General features: G+C 47.5%; 2 protein-coding genes across 4 annotated transcripts; one reads left to right on the top strand and one right to left on the bottom strand.

Annotated features, from left to right (window-relative positions):
• Positions 1-494: 494 nt before the first annotated feature.
• LOC143504708 (TBC1 domain family member 22A-like) lies at positions 495-6,803 on the bottom strand. Its single transcript, XM_076996006.1, has 5 exons — positions 6,586-6,803; positions 5,612-5,668; positions 4,297-4,718; positions 2,030-2,212; positions 495-1,014 (listed from the first exon to the last, which is right to left on the bottom strand). The coding sequence occupies exons 1-5, from the start codon at positions 6,645-6,647 to the stop codon at positions 947-949; spliced, it is 792 nt and encodes a 263-aa protein (XP_076852121.1). The 5' UTR covers positions 6,648-6,803; the 3' UTR covers positions 495-946.
• Positions 6,804-8,152: 1,349 nt separating this feature from the next.
• cerk (ceramide kinase) lies at positions 8,153-25,602 on the top strand. 3 transcript variants are annotated; one of them, XM_076996004.1, is made up of 13 exons: positions 8,153-8,540; positions 13,638-13,769; positions 13,997-14,119; positions 14,824-14,949; positions 15,604-15,670; positions 16,006-16,151; positions 17,723-17,797; positions 18,355-18,507; positions 18,651-18,753; positions 18,979-19,094; positions 20,855-21,060; positions 22,104-22,327; positions 23,645-25,602. In XM_076996004.1, exons 1-13 carry the CDS (start codon positions 8,393-8,395, stop codon positions 23,730-23,732), a joined length of 1,707 nt encoding a protein of 568 aa, XP_076852119.1. In that variant the 5' UTR covers positions 8,153-8,392; the 3' UTR covers positions 23,733-25,602. The 3 variants fall into 3 exon arrangements, with proteins under 3 accessions (XP_076852119.1, XP_076852120.1, XP_076852118.1); XM_076996005.1 differs by having other exon boundaries at positions 8,154-8,540; positions 13,635-13,769; positions 18,979-19,049; XM_076996003.1 differs by having other exon boundaries at positions 8,154-8,540; positions 13,635-13,769.
• Positions 25,603-25,814: the final 212 nt, after the last annotated feature.

The following is a 25,814-nucleotide window of genomic DNA, read 5'->3' as shown; positions in this document are numbered from 1 at the left end:
GGACATTGAACTCCCTGAAAGGACAACAGGCTGATTTATCTCTGTCACCCCCCCCCCCCCCCCCCCCCCCCCCACACACACACACACACACACACACACACACACACACCGGTAATTATGTACACGGGAATTAAGTTCATATTTCATCCCGGCTCCCCGCAACCAGCTAGTCAGTTTGGCTATCTAATAATGCAACATCAACCAGATTAAGCAGGCGGGGCAGGCCGAGGGAGAGCTGGCGGTCCCTGAGCCTGGAGGCCTCCGCTCAAAAAGGCTCTCGAGATCAGCGGGGAAGCTCGGGGGACTGAGCCCGGGTCGTTCTCACGCACGGCACATACGCAAAATACGCCATTAACGGCCACGGCAGTTTGTTCTTCCTCAGCGATTACAGTACCGCCGCTCGAGATCTTCCACCAGGCAGGAGGAGACGGAGATCCGGCCCAACGAGGCCTGGATAAACAGCCTCGTACCAACATGACAGAACAACCGGAACCTTCCAGCGCCAAGGATGAGTTTAATAATAACTTGTTTCTTTAAAAAATATATTAAAAACAGCATAAGAACTTGAGAGATTATGGGAGTGCAATTCAAAACACAGGAGCATTTTCACTTGGAACTCTGTTCATTATCAATCTGCCTACCGGCTTTAATCCCCCAGAAATCTGACAGCTACCAAAATTTGAGGAGAAGAACAAAGCAGGAATCCTTGAGATGTTCACGCAGTGTCAGGAGTTCCTGATGTGGGGTGAGACACGCTGAGACACGCTGAGACGTGCTGAGACGTGCTGAGACGTGCTGAGACGTGCTGAGATGCGTGTGCGCACAAGAGACTCCGCAGAAGCCCTTTGGCGGCCGTTATGGCAGGTCTTTGGTGATGCCACGGTCGTGGTGACCCCGCTGCCATTGTGGTGATCCTGCAGTCTGCGGCACGTTCACGGTTTTCAACTTACACGTCGTCATCGTGTGCACCTAACGTGGCATTCCAACCCAGTGGAAAAGTAAGATCAAACCAGCCTGTTCAAAGCAGGAGAATTGAAGAATATTTAATAATTTAAGTGGAATTTCATGCACGTCGTCACTCAAATACTTGTTGCATTTTTTTGCGTTTCGAGAACTATAAGCAGTTTGAAATGTCCTCCTGGGTTCTTCTCTTAACCATTTCCTCTTGTGACTAGAACATCATTGAAAACAACTTGAACTGTTGTGTTGAGCTCTGACCCAGCAACGCCATACGAGGAACTGAGACAAAGAAGAGAGAACTGCCTGTGAACCATAAGTTCACTTCTCTTCATGAGACATTTGTCAGACCAGTGCTACTGCATTCCACTTTGTGTTATTAATGCACAAATTCTGCATGAACTGAAATGTGCTCTCATGTGTGTGTGTGTGTGTGTGTGTGTGTGTGTGTGTAGCTAACAACAGCCTCAAGCAAAACTCTTTTCTCAGTCCATGAGAGCATTGATCATGCTCGGTGCATCAAGGGTTGCTGTGGGATACGAAAAAACAGACGGCTTGAACCGACGGTCACTCATTTCTGACGGTTACAGCGAGGCAACGAATGTAGAACTTTGCGTTTTGCGCTGACCCCCCTACCAACAATTTCACCGTGACATCTATTTATCTATGCAGGCTTTAACTGTGGACCTGTATGCCTTGTTTTACAGGCGAGCGGTGTTTTCCTGGGAGAGTGAGTCAGACTGGTTTTAGTGCATCACGCCTGGTTCTGAAAGGCTTGATTCACAGCCACTTGTCAAGCCTCATCAGCACTCTGCGATTACTTGATTCAGTGAAATAAAATGACTGACTTTTATTTTGAATGCACCGGTCATGTTCCGCAGTGCAGTGTGTAATCAAGACTAACTGCGGCTGGACCGTGGCGCGTTATCAGAGTCGTTCGGCAGGACTCGGTGCTCGTCTGGACGGTACCGCTCATCAACGTGTTACCGACGTCTTATAAACACGTCATTTGGTGTTGCGTTCGTGACGAACGGCGCGCCGTCCCTCGACCGGAACGGAACGGCCGTCTTACCGAGGTCGGTGTTGGGGCCCGCCAGCAGCTGCCTGAACTTGTCCAGTCTGGACGCCTCCCTCTCGGTCATGGCCGGGGTTCCCGAGGTGTTCTGGTCGGCCATGCGGGCCACGAGCGGGATGACGGGGGGCCGGTGCGGGAGCGACTGCTGCCTGTGAAGGGCCCCCCTCTCCCCCGCCAGCGCTGTAGAGGAGACAGGACAAGAGAAGAAGAGAGAGTTACCGAAGAGCCCGTATCATCACACAGCATACTCAACACACTCGAGACTGCTGCTCCCAGAACACAGCACCCGCAGGCCGGCACAGCCTGCGCCAGGAAACCCCGGGAGGTGGAGGTGGAGGGGTGGAGGCATTTGGCAGCATCTCCGGAGAGAGAAAAAGAAAAAATCACCAACAAGTCTCTCGGTCACTTTGCGGAATCTTTAGCTGAGGGTACGAACCACCCACGGTTAAAACCTCCACGTATTCCACCGGGTCGAAATCACTGCGCGTGCCGACGTGGAGGCCGGGCCAGGAATGTCACGGACCTTATTATAGGTATGGACCGCACCACCAGAACATCATAAAAGACACGGATCTCTCACTCGAGCGCACTCCATTCGTGCCGTGAAATTATTTAATCTGATGTGCGGTTATACTGGCCCACTTAAGAAAGGGGTAAGGTCAGACACGACCTGCTCTCAATCTCCTTCTGCGCTGCCATCTTCAACATGCTACCCGGAGCCACGTCCATTTCACCACATTCCAGATGAACACAAAGGATGGCCACGGATTAGGCCTGGTGCATCTTACAAGGCTGCATCTTCTCTTTAGAGGGTGCTTTTAAAGCTCGATGAAGACACAAAAACACCAGGCCATCCTTTTCAATCTTTCAGACGCGGATGCAATGATTGCAGCATCGCTCCGCAATTCTGAAAACCGACTGTTCCCAACACGCTTTCGCTGGGACTGTGCATGTGGTTTGGATAACATTCCATCATATGAGCTTGGCAGCCAGTGCTGATGAATCTGAAACGCTCTGGACAAGAGCCAGAAGTGAAAAGCCACTTCATAATGAACAGAGCAACATCATAGAGAAGCATTTAGTCTGGAATTCTCAATAAATGGCTTCAAGGCGTCAGATATTATGAGTGATTATTATCTAACATATAAAGTATTACCGTATAAACACAGAGCCAAAGGCGCCCTCGATGAAGGGCTGCAGTGAGGAGATGTGAACATACTGCTCCAGGTTTCACACATGTAACACAACAGGCTCCTGCAAGGGCATTAAAAGTGCATGACCAGCACTGGAAAACAAACCCTGAATCGTTGATGATGACAGGAACATCGGCACAGTTTCATAAGGCCGTCACGCCGGCCTAGCGAGAACACACACGCGCGCACACGCGCACACACACACACACACACACACACAGGAAGGCTGTTCCTGCAGCTATCTGTCGCCAACCTGATCAACAGCCTGAGGATTATGAGCATAAGGCGGGAGGGAGGCGGTTCTCTGCCTCAGTGTGTGTGTGTGTGTGTGAGAGAATCACACACACAACACAACAAACCCAGGCAACACACCTCCCTGAACTCCACCGCAGGTGGACACACGTCTGAGCTTTAGAGCGCGTCTCTATTACAATTGCAGAGCAGCAGGGGTAACAGCAGAAGTTCTCGCATTAAAAGAGGCTTGGGGTTCCTCCTGCCAGCACACGCGCGGCCTGAACGTGCAGCGATGAGGTCTGTGAGATAGCGCTCCGGGCTACAACATTCACAGTCCATTAGCGTTAAATAACCACTTGAAATATGCTCCGACACAGCATGGGTAAAAATGTAACAAAAAAAAACCAAGGATAATTCATGGAACACACTTCTCGACACCCTCCAGCACGTTGGCCTAAACCACAGTAAACGCAAATGACATAGAACGTCATTAGAACTACTGCTGAGAGGAAAACAATCAGAAGACTTCGGTTATTTCACGTTAAAACAAAGACGCAAATTCTAAGAGTGGATAAACATTATACAGTGTTCTGTTGTCGTTTGTTATGACAAATACTACATTAGTGACTTTACATGTTCAAAAAAGAATCTGTGAAGTCTAATGAAACCCCATGCACATTACTGAGCCTAGCGGAACTGCACATAAACTGAAGAAGCAGGTGAGGAGAGAGAAGAAAAGAGGAGATGTCAGTGATATCAGTGATGTCAGTGATGTCAGTGATATCAGTGATGTCAGTGATGTCAGTGATATCAGTGATATCAGTGATGGCTACTGACCCTTTGGCGAGCCAATAGGCCCTTCGCTGTGAGACTTCACCAGCCGGCTGTCGCCGTGGGGGAGGCGCTCGAAGCTGAAGGACATCTCCGCCGTCGTCTCTGCCGCCTCCTCCTCTTCCTCCCTCTCATCTTCGTCGTCGTCGCGTCCTTCCTCTTCCTCCTTCTCTTCGGGCTCCAGCGCCTGGTCCCGCCGCCGCTGTCTCCGCTCCCGGAGCTTGCTGTGATTCTCTATGACCTTGTTGGCCGTCTCCATTACGACCTCGATGTTCAAGTTCCGGGCGGCCATGGCGAGGAGCTCGTCGTCGTCGTCTCCCACGTCCCAGGCGTCGCTGGTGATGTTCTCGAACTCCTGGAAGGTGGTGGCTTTCTTCGGCTTGCCCGGCGCGCTCGTGGAGGCGGGCTTGTTTCCAGCTTTGATCAAACTGAACGAGAGGGAGTGGGAGACCGTCACATGGGATTTCATTTCATTTATTTATTTATTTTCTGAAGTGGGTGGGTTCTCAAGCTCAGAGGTACATCAAAGTTAAATCAAACACGTTCAGGCAAAAACATGAAACTAAAAGGCCTCTCAGGTTCTGATCTTACACGCGAGTATTTTTCATCAGTGTCTGACTCATCCTTGTCAACATCTATTGTTACATGGTAGCGTGATTGCTGCCCTGTTAATAACTGATAACAAAGAACAAATAACAATAACCCTGTTACTGTAATGCTTAAAAGTCCTGCGCAAAACTCCTTGTTTAAAAAAGATTTTTTGTGAAATAGTGGTGGACAATAACGTCGCACGTCAACAGGACATAAATTATCGCTCAAATACTTTGTCGGACAGTCAAGCTACACCGACCGGTTTCTCGAGACAACCCAGGGTGGACACTGATCTTCGCAGCACCATCAACAAAACACGCTTGTCCTTAGGTTGACTAGGGTGGGGCGGGAGTACAGTCGATATAAAAGATATCACTCCCCTCAGAACTGTAATGCTTTAGGATGTTTATGCATGGCACCAATCCAGCATTTCCAGATATTGGTTTTGCATCTGCCATGTCATTTCCTGGCATGAGGGAATGACTACCTAAAATTACAAAAAGGTCACTGCACGCTCTCTTATTAAATAATCCTTGACCAAAATTAGATCAAGAGGTAATGGGACTCTCGTTTAGCTTAGGCTTAGAATTTTTCTTTCCTCAATTTAATAATCACTTAAGCAATTAGCCAGAGACTATGCAATAGCCTGTTGCTATCCACCGCTCAATCTATTTTTCATTCAAGACATAACAAAGTATAATGAAAGACCTTCAAATGCATGTGGACTTACTTAGCATGTAGGAGGGGATCAAACGGTGGGTGCTGGGCTCCATAAACATGTTGTATACTGCAAACAGAAGAATTCACATTGACAATATTAGATTTTTTTTATAAACTTCAACTGTAGGTAAACGAAAATGAGAAAAGTTAACACGATTAAATACGATTTTGATTAACCAAGACAAATAAGAAAGAAACGAGACACCCTGTACATAACATTTAAAGTGTTTGAAGCCCATACCAAGTGCTCAAAAGTAATTTTTTTTACTGCTTTCATTTATTTGCCAAACTATGTAACTGACATGTAAGTTAGGTTATTAAAAGATAATGACGTTTGCCTGACAGTTGACAGATAGACACAGACACTTTTTTCAAAATAATATATTATAATTTGAACGTGTACAGGAGGTTTGGAGCAACAGAGTTAATAAAACAGCTACAAGCTGCCTAAGCAGCTACTTTGTCGTGTAGCTGAACTTGGCTGGCCAGTTGGCCACGTTGCTGTATAATACAAAAAAGGTTCAAAATCAATTTTCCTGACGTTGCCTGTAAGTGTAAGAAAACGAGTCTATGTTGAATGAAGTGTGATATTCGTCCGTGAAGCAGAACAAACGGCCCTTTCAGGAAGCCACTTTAGCTGCAGCTGCACCAGTAACTCGTACTGGTACTACACACCCAAACTGACACCTGGAGCGGTGTTAACGGCATTACTGCACACAAACGCCCACGACCGGGGTGTTCACCCCACCACAGAGCACAACTGCCCCCTGAGAGAGGGGCAACACTACCGCTGACCGGCTGGGCTGGCTACAAAACATTAGACGGCTAGGCTAGGCTAACAAGCTAGGCTAGGCTAACAGGCTAGGCTAAGCTAACAAGCTAAGCTAAGCTAACAAGCTAGGCTAACAGGCCAGCTAGCAAAAGGAGCTAGCCTAGCTTAGCTTAGCTTAGCCTAGCTTAGCACAACGTTAACACGTCACTTACCTGCCAGGAACCTTTGCTGTGTTTCGTTTCCAAAATTGTTTTTTCCCGCCGTCGCTCGACATTTTCCTTCTCCGCGCGGATGGGTCATCAATAACGTGCCGCCGCGAGCAGTGCGTTGCGGGAACAGTGCGCAGTGTGTTTATTTACACCTTAGTTCTTCTTCGGAAACTCAGAAAGCCGCCATGTTGATACAGCCTACGCTGAGCAAGCAGCGACCTGATTGGTTAGTGTGAGCAACGCTGGTGATTGTCCAATCAGAAGTGAGTACCGCTGTAAGTCTTCCGCTGTGCTGTCAAACGCCGCTGTGTCATTATTAGAGATTTTGATGGGCAGAATTTATGAACAAAAGAGCGAGACATTTGCGCTGTTGTCCCCAAGTATTACTTTATATTTTAGTAGAGTAATATCAGATGTAACAGAAGGACAAACGCTAAATTTTGTTGCATCCATTTGAAAGTAACAAATTTGATAAAGTGCTGTGGTGTTTGTGTTTAAACATAACAAAAAGTTACGAAATTGCAATACAGGCTATGAGTAATGTCATAGGCATTAACTGAAAACATATTTTCTCTTAATTATGTGTCCTTACAAGTAAGCTATCTCAGGCAAGGCTTTCTTATGTCAAGTCTATTTAAACATTTTTATTAGCTGTGACTAGGAATCCTGCATTATACATACAAGATAAAAAGCGTTTTCATTTTAAGTGGAATTCTAAATTACTATAAATAAATAGATAAATTAATGAACTCCTTGCCAACTGTCTAGAACTTTTCCATTCAATTATTTTGTGTAATATGCAAGTGTGTGTGTGTGTGTGTGTGTGTGTGTGTGTGTGTACAAATTGAGTCTAGGGACCTAAGAAGAAATGTCATTGTTTCTTTTATAGACTCGTGTCGTAATAAAATGTACTTCAAAGCAGTACCACTGGTCTATGAAATACTGAATAACTTGGGCTATAAACCCCATATAACCCAGGTACAACTCTTAGAAACTCGGACACAGGTCAGCTAGAAACTAGAATTCACACCAAACTACCTCCCAGATTCTCCAAGTGTCGCAATTTTTAATTATGGAAAACATTTCAGTTCTCTCGTGTTTATTTGAGTGTATTGTTTATTTATTTACTTTTTCATTGTTTTCCATCTTTATAAATTGTTTTCTACAAAACCTTCCTAAGATTATCAATCCCAGGATGTAATGAGATGCTATTAATAATAAGTAAGTAATAAATAAGTAAGTATTTTATGCCTTGCTTTTTTTCTATGTCCCAAAAGTGTAACATTTGTTTCATTATTCTTCATAATTACATTTACATTGGACATTTCGTCAAAGGAAAGTCGTTAGAACATAATGTACGATAACTGTAACAGTGACTGTAAAAAATATGCGTTTTACATTTTCGTTAAACTAATATTGGATGAAATACAAACATATTAAGGACTGACGTTATCACATAAAGACATTTGCATAACGCATAACGCAGCGTTCACCGAGCCTCTCGCGCTCGCGCTCACCACGTCTCTCCTCCCCTAACTACGCGGTGACGCAACTGCGGCAACAACGCTCACTCGAGCCGCACGCGCTCGCGCTCGCGCTCACCCAACGTCGCTCCTCGCGCAACTACGCGGTGACGCAACCGCGCTCGAGCTCGACCTCTTCCATCCAGGCGAGAACGATCCGCTATGTGAGCCGCGCGAGGGGATCCCAGCACCGCGAGCGAGCGTCTTCACGAGCGTCTTCACGAGCGTGGACCCGACGATGAGACTCAGATAGCTGCTGCTCGAACCGGGACGATCTTCGCGGAGACATGGACAAACAAGCGCGCTTGTTGTTGTGTTCGCGGCTGACTCTGGAGAACAGGGTCTGCGATGTGTCGTTGAGCAGCGCTGGTCTCTCCTGGAGGGACGTGGCCACCAAGAAACGCACCGCCAGCGTCTACGGCTCCCTGAAGCCTGGTGAGTTGCAGACCGCTGGATCAGATGGAGAATTGATCCATGCATGGAGACGTGCTCCGTGCATCGCTCTCAAGATCTAAAGAAACGGCCCTCTAGGCGAATCAGACACATCCGCCTGTAAACAACAAAGCTGTCGGAGTAATACACGCCAGTAGTGGATGAGTTTAGGGTTTGTTAACATGTTTGAGCATGATAAGAGCATGCATGATGATTCTGGCAGGGTTTGATGATAAATGTGCTGACTTCATAGCATAGAAGTAGCTTAGAGACAGAAAGGCATTGGATATTTACTTGTATTCATGTGATCGGTGTTCTCAACGGACTGGTGACCTCTTAGTCATGTGTTATAATTCATTTACTGACTGTTCCAAAAATAAAGGTGTGATCAGGGATATTTAATTTTTCACCCAGAGTTTCCATAATTGGCTACCTTCAACCTTGAGCTGTTAATCAGTTGCCCCGGGGGTTTCCTCTGTAACTCCTGCACTTGGAACATTATAAGAGTCCTTAGTGGGGTTTTTGGTTTGGACGTACATTGCCATTGTAAATTTGCCATTCAAAATACACATGTTAAATTATTTTGGAATTAAAGAATACCTCACCACACAGACAGGAATTTATGTGGTTAAAGGTCACTGAGAGTGCATGTGTTTGCGTGAGTGTGCGGCTGTGTGTGTACAGATCCCTCATGCTTCTAACACCAAAACACTATAGATAGATAACGCTATAGATAGCACTAGATAATTACTATAGCTTCAACCTACAATGCATATGATGTTATAAACACTTCAGCAGCATGTGGTTATATTCCAAAAGGGAAATATATGTAACTCAGTCACTTTAAAAAAAAGTCTGTTAAAAAGAAGAAATCTAGCAATTGTTCCATATTGTGGTATTCTGTGAGGTCTCCCGTAAAGGGACACAAATGGCTTGAAAAATGTATGTTTTGTCCTGATAGTGAGGGACAACCTTTACTTAAATTCTGACAGCATATGGATTCTAAGACAGCATGCAATTGCAGCATAGTTTTGTCTAACTTGGTTACTAGTGATTCTTTCCACTCACACCACTGCAGGCAAGCCTGCCTTTGAATAATAACCAAAATTCAAGCTTTTGTTTGGAAGACAGCATTGCAGACATTACCTTCTAACCATTCAACATTTAGAAATGCGAACAATGTCAACCTTTAACATAGAGTTACAGGACAGGACTGCATTTGAATCCATCTGTCTTTGTTCAGGTCCCAGTTGTGAGTCACTATGAGAATAAAATGTGTGCATGTGAAAGTTCGCTTTCATTTAGCCTAAATGTTTCATTGGCGAAATCTAATGACACATTCCACCCGGTGTCGTACATTCCGAGCTGGTGTAGAACAGAGTGTACTTTAGTGCCAGATTGCACTCTTCAATACGGGCCTTTATCTACCAGTCTAAACAGATCTTTCCCCAAGAGCTCTGGGGCTTTGGCTTTAGGTTTCCTTCCTGAGCACCATGGACTATAAACACCCGGCCCTTTGTTAAATAACTTGGAAGCTCACAAGATGAGAACTCTTTGTCCACTCAGAAGTACTATAGCTCTGTAAAACATGAACTACTTCTGATGTACTCTGTTTGAAGAAATATTGTGTGGAAATAAATAGTGGTATCAAACTAATGCAGTGTTGCCTTTTTATATGGTAGATACCAGGGGTAATATTTGTATATATCTTCAAATGGTGACCTTTTTCCTGAAGGGTTAGTGCACTATAAAAGGATTTTGCACCCGGGTGGCAAAGCTCAGTAATGTTTATGAGAATGAACTTTGTTGTTATCGATAGTGCGTCGTGCTGTATCGTGCTCCTCTGTTAACCACGGCCTGTTCTACAGAACATGTGTTCTCATTTACGTCAGTGCTTGTCTGTCATTGCAGGCAGATATTTGTCACCAGTCCCTCCCCAGGTCCATATGCCTTTCAGAGTGTCCGGTTCATTTCCATTCTCACTCAGATAGCACAGAAGACAAGCTGCTCCTCCTAAGCCATGGAATCTTTCTATGGATTAATTTGATCCCTCCGCCTGCCTTAAACTAGCCAACACCACTCTGAGTCATGTCTGTGTGGACAGCCTGCTGCGGTATTTGCTTGGTCTGTCCACTATGGAAATTAACCGTGCAACTCATGCATTGAGCTCCTCACATTACACATTAAAGCATGGAAAGGGACACAAAAGAGGGTGTTCGTGAAGGGTAGCTTTGCGCTAAACCAGTGTTTGGGGAAGGCTAAAGCTGTGTGTGGGACAAACAGCAAGCATGTGCTTGGGAGGGAAGGTCATTGTGTTATGTAAGCATCAATGATGGCCCCGCCCCCTCCAGTGATGGCCCCACCCCCTCCTTGCACAACCGTGTCGGTGCTCAAGCCTGCGTTTCCCTAGCGATGGCTACCCAGAAAGCCCAGGCTCCTCCATGAAACCATAGCCTCCGGCTCAAACAGCCAACGGTGCTGCCTTGTGTTCAAACCCCCATCGCAGACGCAGGGCTCCCGTCACTGAATCTTTTAGACCTCCTGTGGTGTCCAGTTTATAGACACCATTAGCTGCCGTGAAAGTATCCATAGCCGTGTCTGTTGTCGTCTGACATGATGCCATCTGAACTCAAAAGGGAAGAAGTGTACAACTGATCAGGAGATCTAATTGCATTGCTGATAGTAATTCGGTACTACATGAAAAGCATAGGATAGCAACGAAAAAGTTTCCTTCCACTGATGGGTGACCCGTCCCTACAGAGATGGGTGATGTGAACCTTTAAACTGGACCAAAGCTATGTTGCCAGATTCCTGTTCCTCTACATGCCTTTTGGCTAAGGCTAAGCATGACGTCAAAGACTTTTCATTTGTCCTTGTCTGACCCCAATCAGTACAAATAGTGCTACTCCGGGGGGGGGGGGGGGGGGTGAACGCATTTGTGAGTCTGCTATCTGTTTGTTGTTGCCATAAGGCAATCCCCGGCATCGTCTTGAGATCGCGGTGCGCGATTAAAAAAAAAGAGCGGATAGCGCGATTGAAAAAAAAGATTTCTAAAAAAAAAAAACACTTTTCAAAACAGCTCGCGGGCCAGAAATAGATAGGGCCGCTATTTGAGTATGGGGGTTCTATAAGGTAGACGCTGTCTGTACGTCCACGCAGTGGCGGACTTAGCAATTTGGGGGCTCAAGGCGAAATTAGCTAGGGGGCCCATCAACATTAATATGCGAGAAATAAGTCAGCTAATCAGGGGGCCCCTACAGTGGGCTGCAGTGGGAGGGGCCCAAGGCCACGCCTCTATGCAAAGACCGCCTCTGCGTCCACGTGTACATTCGATTAGCTTTTTTTCCCTTAAAGGCTATTTTTGGACGCTGGCAAGCAACTGCTTTGTCAATGTCGCCTGCGGCAGCGTATGCAGCTAATTGCGAGACAATTAAAACAAACAGGTTCTGCGTCTTCCTCCACGCCTGTGTGGCCGAGAGTGGAATGGCTCGTTTGAGGCGACTTTGGGGCGACAGCGATGTTGTTCTTAACCTTTCCCATGATGCACGGCGGTGGTAATTGGTGAAGCGTGGAGGGTTGGTGAGTGAGTGGGAGGCGTTTGAGTGTTTGACACGGTTCTGGCACGGCACACCTCTGCTGTAGTCGGTCCAGTTTAACGCCACATGCTGGACGTTCTGCAGACGGTGCTGTATCATTGACTCCTCCCATCAAATCAGCTCACATGGAAAAAGGAGCAAAATAAATGATCGACAATAAAATCTCAGCTTATATTTGACTGTTGTAAAGCTACATAAATGCATGAATTTATGTATCGATTTACAGCAACTTGCTCCTGGCCACTCCATGGCATTAGACCCCTGCAACTCATCCAGAATGCAGCTGTGTGGTTAGTGTTCAACCTTCCAAAGTTCTTCCGTGTCACCGGTTCCTACCACTGGCTCCCTGTGGTTGATCACGTTAGATTTAGAACACTGATGCTCGCCTACAGAGCCAAACTGGACCAGTTCCCAGATACCTCTTAAACGAAGATAACGAAGCTCACTCTGCACTGAGTTCGCTTCGAGTCATTAGCGTAGCTGATCGTGAACATCCTTCTGTGGAGACACAACAAAGACGTGCATCAGGACTCTTCCCTGTCCTGGCACCAGAGTCTTCTGGTCTACAGACTTCTTCTGGTAATGGAATGAACTTTCCCTAGCAGGTGGAACACTGGTTTTCTCTAAACTAAGGCTGACTCACCTCTTGACCGAGTCACTGAGCACTGAACAAAAAGAAACTCTTGACCAAAAATACACCGTATTTTTTTTAATACACCTTGCTCGGGGCGTTGATGTTGTTTTTTTAAAGTAACCTATTTTTTTGCTAGCACAAGGAAGCGTGTTTGAAACAGATGTCTGTCCGGTGCTGTTAATGTTGTTTGTAGTTTCTAACTGAAGTAAAAAAACATCACAGCTTTTGTCACAGACTGCAACGAAAACCCCACATATTGTCCATATGCTTAGTTCGCTAGTAAAATGACACACTTGACCTTGTAGCATCTGCGTGGGGTCAGACTCACATTACATTTATGTTGTTGTCCCATGATGAAGATACTTTAACATGCTGTACTGATACACAGTACTCACATTATATATGGGGGGATTAAGGGAGCATCTTCATCTTCATCTTCTTCTCTGTTGTCTTATATCTGGCTACGCTCATTCTGTCTCTCGGTCAGTGGCTCTGTGTAAGAACATTGCCTGTATAGCACAGGCCCTCAGGGTGACATTCAAGGCCTCCAAGAGGGATAGCCGCTTCAGTGAGATGTAGATGGTGATTAATATTCTGCAGTGTCAAGGTACAAGAGGAAATAAGAGAGGAGCTCATTTCAGCAAGCTCTGGCTAATCCTCCGATATTAAAGGAAGACTGATATTTGTGACTTTCCTTTCTGTTTTGGAGAACAGAACCCATCATTCAAGAACTTGTTCGAGCCTTTCCCGCTGCCTGACAGCATATCTCTGCCTTATCATCTCCATCATGTCATTAAAATCCAACTCTTACCCCTCTGTTGTAAAATGTCAGCGATGCTACAGGTTAACAACCTCTTGATGTTCCAGCAGGCAGACGCTGCGTCCCGCTGTGTGAGATCATAGCCGTCCAAGAGACGGAGGAGGACGGTCCCAGCGCAGACGTGTGGGAATGGCAGAAGGTTCCTCAGAGCCCCGCTGAATTTACCCAGCATGCCTTCACAGGTACGCGAGGACGCACATGCGCTTCCCAGTCTCTTTATCACACTCTTATCAGGGGACAGAGCTCAGACCAGTAAGCGAACCAACCGTCTTGAATTCCGTCTTCCCGGGTATAACGTTTTATCAGGTGACGTGGGCCGCGCGAGTCACCTTTTCCTCCGTCCTTCGACGTTCTCAGAGGAACGTACGAAGCGTAATTGCATTACCGTGTCTGACCTTCTGTGCTGCAGTGTCCTACGTGGAGAGGGGCAGGAAACACCGCTGGCGGTGCAGTGAAGTCACCCTCCATTGCATTGATCGTAGACTGTGTCTGCAGTGGGTCCTCGCCATCAGGGAGCAGCTCGCGCTGTTGGGTACGTCCTTAAACCACTTCTCTGGAACCCACCTTGCATGCTAAGCTTTACGCAAGCCATATGGTGCTAGTTATGAAGTTACTTTTATACGTCCTCTCATTTACATACACATTTCATTTATTTACTCTATCCTGACAATGTAGCTTTAAATAAATTTGGCGTATTAGGTATTGGTGTTACACTGTTTCATTGATGCATTCAGGGGTGATTTAATTCCAAAAGATTAATTAATTCGTTAATACTTGTTGACATATTTGTAAAGTTAAAGTGTACTAGGCTAGGTTTTCACACTGAATTACTGTTTACACCAGTGGCACACAAGAATGCCTGTAATGAAATGTGTGAATTGAACGAAGCGGGAATGTTGTGTTTGAGAGATGTGGGCATTGAAGGGTACAGTGAATTCTCTGAAGAGAATTGGGGTTTGGATAAACAATGTCGTTTTCTCAGGCACACTATTGTAAAGTAGAGACTAAGCAATAAAGCAGGCATTCATTCATTCAGATTTAAGATGTGGTTGAGTCGGGCTTAATTTTGAAAGTTGTGTTTCTGGTACCTAGTGCAGATTATAGAGGCGTGTTCAAAGTTGTCAAATGTGATGAGGTTTGTTTGTCTTGTAGCTGAACTGAAAACCCAATGGTTCAATAAATTAAAAAGCTGTTGTTTCATAAACCAAACAATCCCCCCCCCCCCCCCCCTCGCAGGTGCTCGACCGAAGCGTTTGCTGGTCTACATAAATCCCTATGGAGGACAACAACGTGGGAAGAGGATTTATGAGCAGAAAGTGGCCCCCATCTTTTCCCGTGCCGCAATTTCCACCGACGTGATCGGTGAGCACCCATCAGCCGCCTGCATTAACATTTAAATAATAAATGAATATTCATGCAATGCAAACAAATCTTTACTGGCAAATAGTCATATTTTGGTTAGACTCTCTTCGTCAGGTTTTTGTCTGGTGGGCGAGGATTGGACGCAGACCCACAATCATATTTCATGGCGTTCACGCCTTCGCCTATCTAGCACTAGCTTAAAGGTATTTGTTTTTGCGTCACGTTATAACGATGCTGGCGTTTCACGATTGGCGCACACCACGTGTTCCTGGACACAAGCCGCTCAATCGGAGTCATTAGAGGAAACGGGCGAGCCGCCTGGCGGGCTCTTTAATAAGCCCCATATATCTTCTCTGGCGTACGGCGCCATCGGTGGAGGAGAGAAGCCCCTCTGCTAGCCATCCGTTTCAAGGCCGCCTGCCGTCAGCCCCGACACGCCTTGTAACGAAACGCGCTCCAGAAACGTTTGCTCTGCGGCCGCGGTTTACCGTCCCGCATGGCGTGATCGATCGGCTCCATCGGGCCGCTGGCGCAACAGCGTTTTTTACTAGTAGATGAAGATAATCATGTGCTGCCGCTCCCTCCCTCTACCCCACCCCCACGGCACCGGCGTCAGCACGAGCGCTCACCGTGGCTTTGTCTGTGTTTCCATAGTGACGGAGCGCGCAAATCACGCCAGGGACCACTTGAAGACGGAAGCCGAACTCCACAAGTATGACGGGTGAGCGTTCGCTGGTGGTGAGCGGGCAGACGCTCTTCGTTTGCACGGCGAGGGGTTCACGCTTCTCGTAACAAAGCCTAGATTAACGTTTCCAGACACGCCAGTCCAGCACACCGGCGCCCCCTGGCTGCATGGAATGTCCCCAGGGGAGAGTAAAAAAGAGCTTTGATGACAACACAGAATGAGCTTCAAAGCCGGGCCGGGGGCCACGCCCTTCAGAGTGGAGCCTTTATGTCTGCTTTTGTTTTCGCTGTGACACTTCTGCGAGCGCGAGCCCCGTCCTAGGTCAGCCGTCACCCAGAGAGAAGCCCTCACGCTCCGCTTCTGATCGGCAGGGTCGTTTGCGTCGGGGGAGACGGGATGTTCAGCGAGGTCATGCACGGCCTGATCTCCCGGACGCAGCGCGACGCCGGCGTGGACCAGAACTGCTCTGACGAGACGCTGGTACCCTGCAGCCTGCGTGTCGGGATCATTCCCGCAGGTGAGCCCCGTCCTCTCCCGGGTCTGCCTCCAGAGGCAGGGAAGAGATGTGCACGCCTGCAGACTCCAGCATTGGCACAACCTCCCGTTTTTTTTTTTGTTTTTCCCGTTAGCCTGCTTCGGAGAGCCCTGCTCTGACACCACGGCCGCGGGGCCTGAACGGTCCGTCCCTTGCCGTTCCATTAAGGCCCACACTCTGTGTGACATTCCTCAAATCATCATACATCCCGCAGCTGTGGCGTGTATCACCGTGCCAGGGTCTCGCTGCATGCGATCGCAGGAGACTACAGTTGTTCTGGCTAGCTGGGGAACAGACTCTGGGTTTTCACACTGCAAACAGAAGCTGCACACAGCCGTATGCTTCAGATTCTGAGGGATTACCATCACAGAGTAGCAGTTTTTCACGTTCCAGGTGTCTCTGAGCCAAGAGACCTTATAGTGTGTTCGTTTCGTCTTTTACTTCGGAGAGATATTAGGGTCCACCTTAGAAATATAACATATTAGTTTTCATAGTCCAATGTAATATATTAGTGTTCCTATTAAAGTTTTGGTAATGACAATGAACAAAACCAGAAATGTAACATGAACTACAATCCTCCATTCACCAAGATCTTGAAATCAATGGAGCCATGATAAAGCCCTGTACCTAATGGCCCACAGCTTATCAGAATGTAAGATTTCCCCAGTTACAGCGATGCTACGAGGCCAAATGAGGGCACTGAGCCCTTTACCGAGGGTTTAAAGTTCTGGGTCTAGACCACTGACCTCGTCAGCATGCGTTGCAGACTTTTGCCTACTAAGCACCTTATCTCCAAGTTTTCCAGACATGACAACATGAACCACAGGAGGCTAGGCTAGAGGCTTTTCCTGTCACACTGCTTTCTGTTATCATTAAATACATTTCACAGATTATATCTATAACAAAGGGATCCTATACTAATGTCAGTGTGGTAAATGGGTAGTTAAGAGGAATTTTAAATAGATAAAATAGCATGAAATCCAGAACCTGGTTTAGTGTTTAGAAGGTTTTAGGTCCTTGTGTCTGCAAGAAATGTAGGCTTTTTTTCACCTTTAAGGACCAAAAATAAAAGGGACGCTGAAATAACATGTTAGGTTTTGTTAGCGATGGCGCTATCTCTGTGCTTGCCTCTGCTCTCTCTGGGCTCACTGGGTTTCTGTTGTGAGGTAGAAGAATTTGATTATGAAGCAAGGCACAGCGGGGTGAGCAAGAGTAAGAGGACATCATCTGAAATCTCATTTCTGGAAATGACAGCGCTTCCCTGCTAAAGGTGCTTTACTTCATGTCTTTGTGAGTCAGCTAAAACGGCGTACACCACAGGAATGGGAAAATGACTACCACTGCTGCTACCGCTAATATTTTTGTCCAAATTCTCCCAACGGCCGTGTTGCGTCAGCTTGTCGGGGGCGCGAGCAGGATCGCGAGAGAGAAAGAGCACGTGTCAGGTTCTCCTTAGTTCGACCCTCAAATGGTGCTCGTTCGGTGAGGTGATTATTTCAAATTGCTGTGAGGCGCTGGAACTCTGTCATGATCTGAAGAGCATGTTTTGACAGGTTCCACGGACTGCATATGCTACGCCACAGTAGGCTCCAACGACCCCGTGACCTCCGCTCTGCACATCGTCGTGGGTGAGTAGACACGTAAGCCCGACACACCCTGATATACGACAGCGATATGAACACGTCACCTTTTTTTTTCTCCTTTGAACCACAGTGCGTGCACATAAGCCCAAGCTCTTTAATAGATGAATAGGGCCTAATTTAGTATAAACAAAACTGGACCGGGCCACTGACCAATCACACGCACGCCCATATTCAGCTGTAGGCGAGGATTCTGGGAAGTGGGGAGGTAGTGTCATTCATACTTTGCTGCCCGGCAACAAATGCTGTAGGAAAAAAACATTGTTATGAAAACAAGAGAATGCTTGCCGTACAACACAGCCGAAAGGCATATTCATATTCATAAGTGCATACTGACCTGGAGAACGCTTCCTCAGGTCCGTGTGTCAAAAATGAAGAGATTTACAAGGTGTTGGTGCCAGCCTATGTGACAGTCACAAATGTTTCCATGACAAATGTTTCCATGACACCGTTGCTGGGAAGATGTGGTTGCATGCAAATTTGATATGTAAAGCATGTTGTCAAGCAACATAAATTTTTCCGCATCTATTTCCTGCTTTGCACAGGTGACTGCCAGCCAATGGATGTATGCTCCGTTCACGCCAACGACACCTTCATCCGCTACTCTGTCTCGTTGCTTGGTTATGGTTTCTATGGTGATATGTTGACGGACAGTGAGCGGAAACGCTGGATGGGACCGGCTCGTTATGACATCTCAGGTCTGTAAGACCTCCCTTCACCCACATACTGGGAGAGAAAGAAAAAGAGGGTGATGAGAGGATGAGAAAGAGAGGATGCTGCACTTAGATTTGTACTTTCATTTTCTACCATCCTTAAATGGGATTCTCGTGTTTTGTGACAGGTGCTAAAACATTTCTGTCACATCGCTACTACGAGGGAACCGTCTCCTTTCTTCCTGCTGATAACGGCGGGACTCCCAGAGACAAAACGCTGTGTCGATCTGGGTGAGAATTGGCTCCTCTTCTCATTTGCACACAGTTCATTCTCATCAGCTCCAGCGAAAGTTGTCTAATGATCATCTAATGATCGTTTTATGACCGTTGTCTCTCGTTGAGATGAATCCACCGCGCGGCTGGTCCCTGTGTTTGCTTTAACACTCCACCGGCACGCGCTGTGAGACCTCTGTGCCTCCGAGGCAAGGCCTGATGGGTAATGTCTTCTGTCATTAGGTGCAATATATGCCAGCAGCCCTCTGTGGACAAGCGGCTTTGCGGAAACGAGGACGACGTCTCCGATGCCGGTGAGCAGCCGTGGCCCGCAGAGACGCGGAGCGCGAGCGCAGAGGGTACGGCCTTTCCCTGCGTCCTCTCGTCCTCCCGATCTGTCCCCAGCTTCTACCTCCACGTGAGGTCAGACGAGGACGAGCGGTCCAGCCTGCCCGTGCACGGAGACGGCTCGCTCCGGGGACGCGTCTCCTGGCACACAGCAGCCGCGGCCTCCCGTCCTCCGTCTGTTTGCCGCCCCTCGCGGGGAAGTGCTGTTTACAGTCGCACACGGAGTCCTCCGCGTCCCCAATTGGCATTTGGACGCTATAGTTTCCCGGGCGTTTTCTCGAGGTTGATCAGACTTGGTAGCAGGACCGGACTGACTGGGAGGGGTGAGGTGTGTGCGTATGCGTCCTTAATAGCTAATCTACCACGCAGCCATACATGGCACTCCGGTTTCCTACCCTACACCTCCTTTTTCCTGTTTGCTTTGGGTTTGGAGTGGAGCTCTGCAGTAACTGCTCTGGCCCAGGGGAGAGTGCTAATGAGCTTCCTGCAAGGGAACCGTGCCATCCAAAAGGCTGCAAATGAACACAAGCCAAAAGGTCTCTTTTGTCATTTTGTGTATTTAAGTGTCTAATCAGTGGTTTCCAATTAAAATGTATTGGCTTTTCACATCTCCAGAGATGAGCCAACATTGGCAGATCTCTCCTGTGTTTATGACTCAGAAGAACGGGGGACCTAATTTTGCGTTTTATCACCGCAGATCACACAGCAGTCTATTTGAATGGTGTTCATTAAAAAGATATTTCCTGCTTGGTCACATACAATGAATCCATTTGGCTCAATGTGTATGATGTCTTTTGGGGATAAATCGGGAGTTAGTCAGTCTAGACTGAAAAGGACTTTGAGTAGTAAACCAAAATTGTACAGGAATCCAGCCCATGAAGCCAACTGAACTAAATCTAAGGTCATACAATTGAATAATTTGAAATGGTTTCAGAGGTCCAGGAATTTCCCTTTAGATGGACTTCTACTACATCATTAAAATATCTTGGCACCCAGATCCCATTGGACCCTTAATAAATTTCCCTGTTCTTAAAATCACTTCAGACAACCTTGATGGATGGATTGAATTACCACCCTGGGCTAGGCGATATATCTATGACTGAGATCTCTATCCCATCCAGAAAGCACTTCCTCTTTGCAACAGTTATCCTCAAGCACTTACCATTCGACTGTTTTGACAAACTCGAGTAAATTTACCTTGAAAACCAAACCATCATGACTGGAGCTACAGAGAAGAGAAGAGCTAACCAAGCAGGCGGCCTCCATCTGCCATATTTCTTTCTTCTTTTTTTTTACTGCACATCTTTTCAACTGCAACACTGGATGGATATGGATCCCAGGATAATAGCAGTTATTGAACAAATGTCATGCCTCCCGTTAAACTTAGCAGATCATCTCTCTGTTAAAAATAGAAAATCACTTCAGGCCTAACAGAACCCATATATTAGTGGTGCTATTGAGATGTGGCAGGATGATGATAAATCCTCAGATCACCAAATTTCCATATACACTCGCTCTGGTTTGACAGATATTATTTTTGGCAGAAACCCATCTTCTAGAGGTCCTGGCATGAAAACAAAAACTAATTTAAAATATATACTTCACAATTTTTCATTAGAGCTCTCGATGCAGGCGCAAGTTAAATATGAGTTTTCTTTAACACAATATTACATTTGTAATAAAGGGAGTTTATTCAAATGAGTGCATCTTCAGTTCTGAACTTCCGTCGCTGCTGAGATGAACTCTATACCCGTGCTGTTGTGCGTTTCAGAGCCAAAAGGGGCGTGGCAGGTGATCCGGGGCAAGTTCCTGGCCATCAACGCGGCGTGCATGAGCTGCGCATGCCCTCGCAGCCCCAAAGGCCTGTCGCCCTCCGCCCACCTGGCCGACGGCAGCGTGGACCTCATCCTGGTGCGGAAGTGCTCTCGCCTGGACTTCTTCCGTCACCTTCTTCGACACCTCAACAAGGACGACCAGGTGACCCGCCGCGTCACGATCGCCGACGAATCACGGCCGCAGAGCCGAGCCCAGAACCGAGCCGCTCTTGGCGAAGAAAAGAGCTCCCTGCTAAACTGTAGTTTACTTTTATTTTAAAACCTGTAACCCTTGCCGCGGTCCAGGTTCAGAACCCAGAACCCAAGACCGAAGGAGCACAAACAGGCGGAAGTATTAGATTTATCTTTTGGGTAATGCCGCCTTTCCCGTGCCTTGTGGGCCGTCCCGTGCCTCATCCTGGTTCTGTTTCGTCAGGGAGCTCTCTCTCCTGGGTGCTTTGCATCATGGGTGAGAGTGATAATAACACCTTGCAGGGTGAACCAGCTGTTTCTTCAGCCCTGCACCTCAGTCCGCCCGGCTGCTCTCTGACGTTACACGTGACGTGAGGGAAACGTTCTGTGACTCGTTATGGTCAAAGAGACCGAACGTTCACATGTCCACCATCGTGTTCGGTTCCCCTCACCGGGGTAAATGCACTACAGACAGCACACGGGTGTGTGTATTGGTCGAGCATAGCACCATGGGGGGAAAAAAAGCTGTCCTCCTCATCCAAACACCTGTCATGTCAAACTCGCGTCTCTGGCCCAACCTTTACGTGATAAGTGCACACTTACGAAAATACGTGCATTAATGTTCTAGAGCTCCGGCGGGGCCGATTAGTCCTGACAGTTGAATCATGTCTTTGGACCGCTTTAGCTCCAAATCAGGGGATATCGGCCCAGAACACAGGCAAGACGCAGCACTCTACAGAGGCCATTAAAGCAATATCAATATTAAGAGACTACTAAATATATTCATTGTGCACTGCACCCTGCTTAAAGCCAAAGTTGGCAGGTCTTTAAAGCTGCATATAGCGGTATGGGAGACGTCGTAAAGCACAATAAAATTGTTGGCACTCGTCTCAACTGAATGAAAAGCCCCGGAGTAGAACTGGGCACAGAGAAGTTATATGCGTCTGCGGTCTGCTCAATAACTCCTCCCCTCTCCTCCCCTCCCCTCTCCTCCCCTCCTCTCCTCCTCTGCAGTTCGACCACCCCTTCGTGGAGGTGTACCGGGTGCGCCGGTTCCACTTCACGCCCCGGTACCAGGAGACGGACTCGGAGCTGGATGTGACGGAGGGCGCAGCCGGTGGGCGGGGCCGCTTCTTCAGCCAGATCTGCAGGGAGCACCCGGCGTGCGGCTGCGTGCCCGCCCACAGCAACTGGAACTGTGACGGCGAGATCCTGCCGCACGCCGCCATCCAAGTCAGGTGTGCGGGCCCCGCGAGGACGAAGCCGGTCGGCCGCTTAGAATCACGCAATCACCAAGTAGCACTGCAGCCACGCGTGTTTCTTAGACTCCACACGTAGCCATATGCAACAGAAGTGCATCCGTGTCGTGATAATCGGATCGGGAACGTCGATCGATCGGTTCAGGAGTGGGAGGGAGTTTCCGCAGCAGAAATCGGACCAGCGATCGATCGGTTCAGGAGTGGGAGGGAGTTTCCGCAGCAGAAATCGGACCAGCGACTCGGCCTGCCCCCAGACCGACAACTCCTATATGTTCCAAGGGAGTAGCACTGCTGTCGCCTCTCGCTGGGGAATCTTTATGTAGCACGATGACGGTCCTGAATGCCTCATTTATTTCATGCTCCATTTTTCCTGTTTCGGTGATGCATAGCTGTCTAATGTCCTCTAATTTAATGGCCTTTCCACGGTTAAAAGCTTACTCCCTTTTAATTAAAATAGGGGGGCCATTCATTTACATTTTCCTCTCCAGTAATTGTTCCTCAAGCGACTCGGTAAATGAAGTGCAGAGATGGATGGTGGTACGGCAGCCAGAGGGAGCAGAGGGTGGGATTAGATCTCACCTGAGTGGTGGGAGAATCTCAGGGCATCCAGTGGCATTACAGCAAATGAAACTCTTAAATCCTCAATCGCAAGGTGTGGCGTCGACGCGCGAGGTTCGTTCCACACAGCCTTGCTCAACGATACCCACGGATTGCCAATAACTGCTCTGACGACTCCGAAATACGTTCAGAGGAACATTTTCTGCAGAGGCTTGTTGCACCTCCCGGTCCTGCAGAAGAGATTTCAGATCTGGTTAGTGCAACGTGAATTGAAAGCAAGCTGCATGTAGGCTGTGATTTGTCTTGGCCACAGAGCTGCCGTGCTCCCAGATCAATTATGCAGAACTCCCTACTGCAAGAGAAACAATGTCAGCCATTTGCCTGTAGTTAAAACCAGCCTAATAAATAATTCTTTGGTTAATGTATGAAACTAGGGTTTGAACCAGTTATTCATGCACCGTATGAATGGATGAAGACCGCTACAGGTAGTTAATATCTACGTCTTTAGCTTGCGTGTCATTGAAAGACCACCCGGCCTTCTGCATAATTTCAGCAGTTCGAATAATAAACAATAACACTTACACACGTCGCAACTTTGATCCCTCCAGTGATCATCACTACAGCCATCTCAATCAATAGACCCCCCCCCCCCCCATTTATTCACTCGGTCTGCTTAAATGTAATGCTCTGCTACCCAGCATATAGTCTGACAGCTCTCTGCTCTCTCTGTCTTTCTAGAGCGCACTGCCAGTTGATCAAGCTGTTTGCAAGAGGGATCGAAGAGCAGACGGTCTTCGAGGACCCATATACTCTCTGTGCAATATAGATTCGCCTGTCAAAATCACTGGAAGAAGAGAAGGCGGCCCACACTCTCACTGAACCCCGAAGAAGTCTTTGAAGAGAGGTCACGCATGGGGGTTTGGATTAAGGACATGCTGCCCCATATGCTGTTAGATCTGTCTGTAGAGTTCATTAGAAGTGAATTATTTTACTGAAATGTTAGTTACTGAGACGCAGCTCAGTCGAGTATCTAGTAACTAGCTTTCACTGGCCGCTAATTATGTCGACTCTGGATTTTACGTCCACTCATATTTTTGATTTTGCTGTCTCAGTATTGCCGTTTGGTCGTCTTACAAGATTTCTCATCTACAGGGGTGACCAGGTTGCTAGTGATAGTCTCTTGCTTTGTCCAACGGCTCTCAGAAAGGCCGTTGACACTGAAGAGATTCTGTCTCACTTCGTCTTCCTCCGAAGTCAAGCTGGTCTTGATGTTTTTGATTGTAGCATTTACTGTGTCCCAGATTATGAAAATGCATTTCTGAGGTTCCGATTAGTTTTATTGTTGTTGTTTTACATGAGAAGATGGACAGAAGTAGCCAATCACAGCATTATTATGCTAGACATATGTACTTGGGATGTTTTAGCTGTCGCAAGCGTGAAGCATCGGATTGCAGTCTCACTGGGACAGTGTAGCCTATAACCCTCTAATTATTCTATGCTGTCAGTGTGGCCTGTAAATCCTACTTATAGGAACTCCAATTCCTCTCCAAATATCTGTTGACTTGTTGTGTCCTAGCCATGGTCTGCATGTTTGCTGGACCCTTAATTACCTTCAGTGTTCTGGGCTGAACCACAAGGTTCGGAGTGCCCAGTATATATCCAACAACTGTGCCCCAATGTCCGTGGAGGCCCCTGTCTGAGGAGAACTTGACTGAAGGTGGAACATCAACACCCGTGTCATGGTCCTGCTGCACACCAGCCCTTCAGGATCTGGGCTTTCGTACTTCTCGCATGAGCGTCTCGTCTTTCCGTCTTTGTAGACGCGGTATGATAAACTAGCCTCGGGCCCTTCTGTTCTCACTGCTTCAGCTGAAGGTTCGTATGATCAGATGCTGTGCGGTTCCTTCCGATTGCCCGAGGGACCTTCCAGCGGGCCGTGATTCGGTGAAATTCCCTCTTCTCGTCCGCCGCTTGTGTGGGGCTTTCCGAGAAGCCGAGGCGTCGTTCGCAACCTCCTCTGAGACGAACCCGCAGTCTCCTGAGGAGATCCTCTAAATCGTTATCCCCAACTCCTCCCATTGTGCGTCTCGAGCGAGGTGGTGCCACGATGTATGATGACACTAGCAGTCATAGATGGACCACGAATTGCCCACAAGGGGTGTGTGTGTGTGTGTGTGTGTGTGTGTGTGTGTGTGTGTGTGTGGGGAATTACCTCCATCTCAGCCCCCGCAAACAGCAGCCATCTGACAGCTGCTGTGTTTGGCAGCTCCGGTTCAAGGCCAGTCAAACACTTACATACCCGTATGCATCGACGGCTGTGACAACAAACCTCACACTCCAGTGCCGGGGAGACCTGAGGCGCCGTGCGGTTCTGCCCACGTCCAGCCCCCTCTCTGCCTGCACCTGAGGCGTAATTTAAAACCCTCCTCAGCCCCCTCGTAAACATCACCTCCACCGCCGTTACTGGCCCCCAGCCGGTCCCCGCTACATACAGACAGCAACCCCAGCAGAGATCATAACTGCAGGCAGGCAAGATAACCCTCCCCCAGATATGCTGCTTAGTTCAATTAAGCCGGCAGTTGTAACTGAAAACAGCACATTCATCTTGCAGGCTTCAAGGTGATATGGAATGATGTATGACCTGAGATGTTAAAATTGATGCATATTGGTTAAAATAAAATAAAGTCCTAAATAAAGTTTAAAACATTGATACGCTGTGGTGAATTCTTTTTTTTTTTTTTTAAAGCTCTTGCACCATAGACGTGTGGTAAGATCGGGCCAGTAAAGACGAGAATGAACTAGGTCAATAGGAAATACAGTACTGTTTGTTTTCTCGAGTGAAAGCCGGTCAGTCTTGCCTGAAGAGCTGATAAGCAGCATCTCCTTGACACTCGAGGAGATTGATGAA

This window comes from Brachyhypopomus gauderio, unplaced genomic scaffold, assembly GCF_052324685.1.
Source record: "Brachyhypopomus gauderio isolate BG-103 unplaced genomic scaffold, BGAUD_0.2 sc321, whole genome shotgun sequence".
NCBI classification, from domain to species: domain Eukaryota; kingdom Metazoa; phylum Chordata; class Actinopteri; order Gymnotiformes; family Hypopomidae; genus Brachyhypopomus; species Brachyhypopomus gauderio.
This window is presented reverse-complemented; position numbering and strand designations above follow the sequence as displayed.

Bases quoted from the DNA above. Each gene is read 5' to 3' on its own strand.
- LOC143504708 (XM_076996006.1), bottom strand. From the start codon at position 6,647: ATGTCGAGCGACGGCGGGAAAAAACAATTTTGGAAACGAAACACAGCA. The intron at 5,669-6,585 runs GTAAGTGACGTG...TTCTGTTTGCAG, and splicing joins ACAGCAAAGGTTCCTGGCAG to TATACAACATGTTTATGGAG. The intron at 4,719-5,611 runs GTAAGTCCACAT...CCTCTCGTTCAG, and splicing joins GATCCCCTCCTACATGCTAA to TTTGATCAAAGCTGGAAACA.
- cerk (XM_076996003.1), top strand. From the start codon at position 8,393: ATGGACAAACAAGCGCGCTTGTTGTTGTGTTCGCGGCTGACTCTGGAG. The intron at 8,541-13,634 runs GTGAGTTGCAGA...TTGATGTTCCAG, and splicing joins CTACGGCTCCCTGAAGCCTG to CAGGCAGACGCTGCGTCCCG. The intron at 16,152-17,722 runs GTGAGCCCCGTC...ATGTTTTGACAG, and splicing joins TGTCGGGATCATTCCCGCAG to GTTCCACGGACTGCATATGC.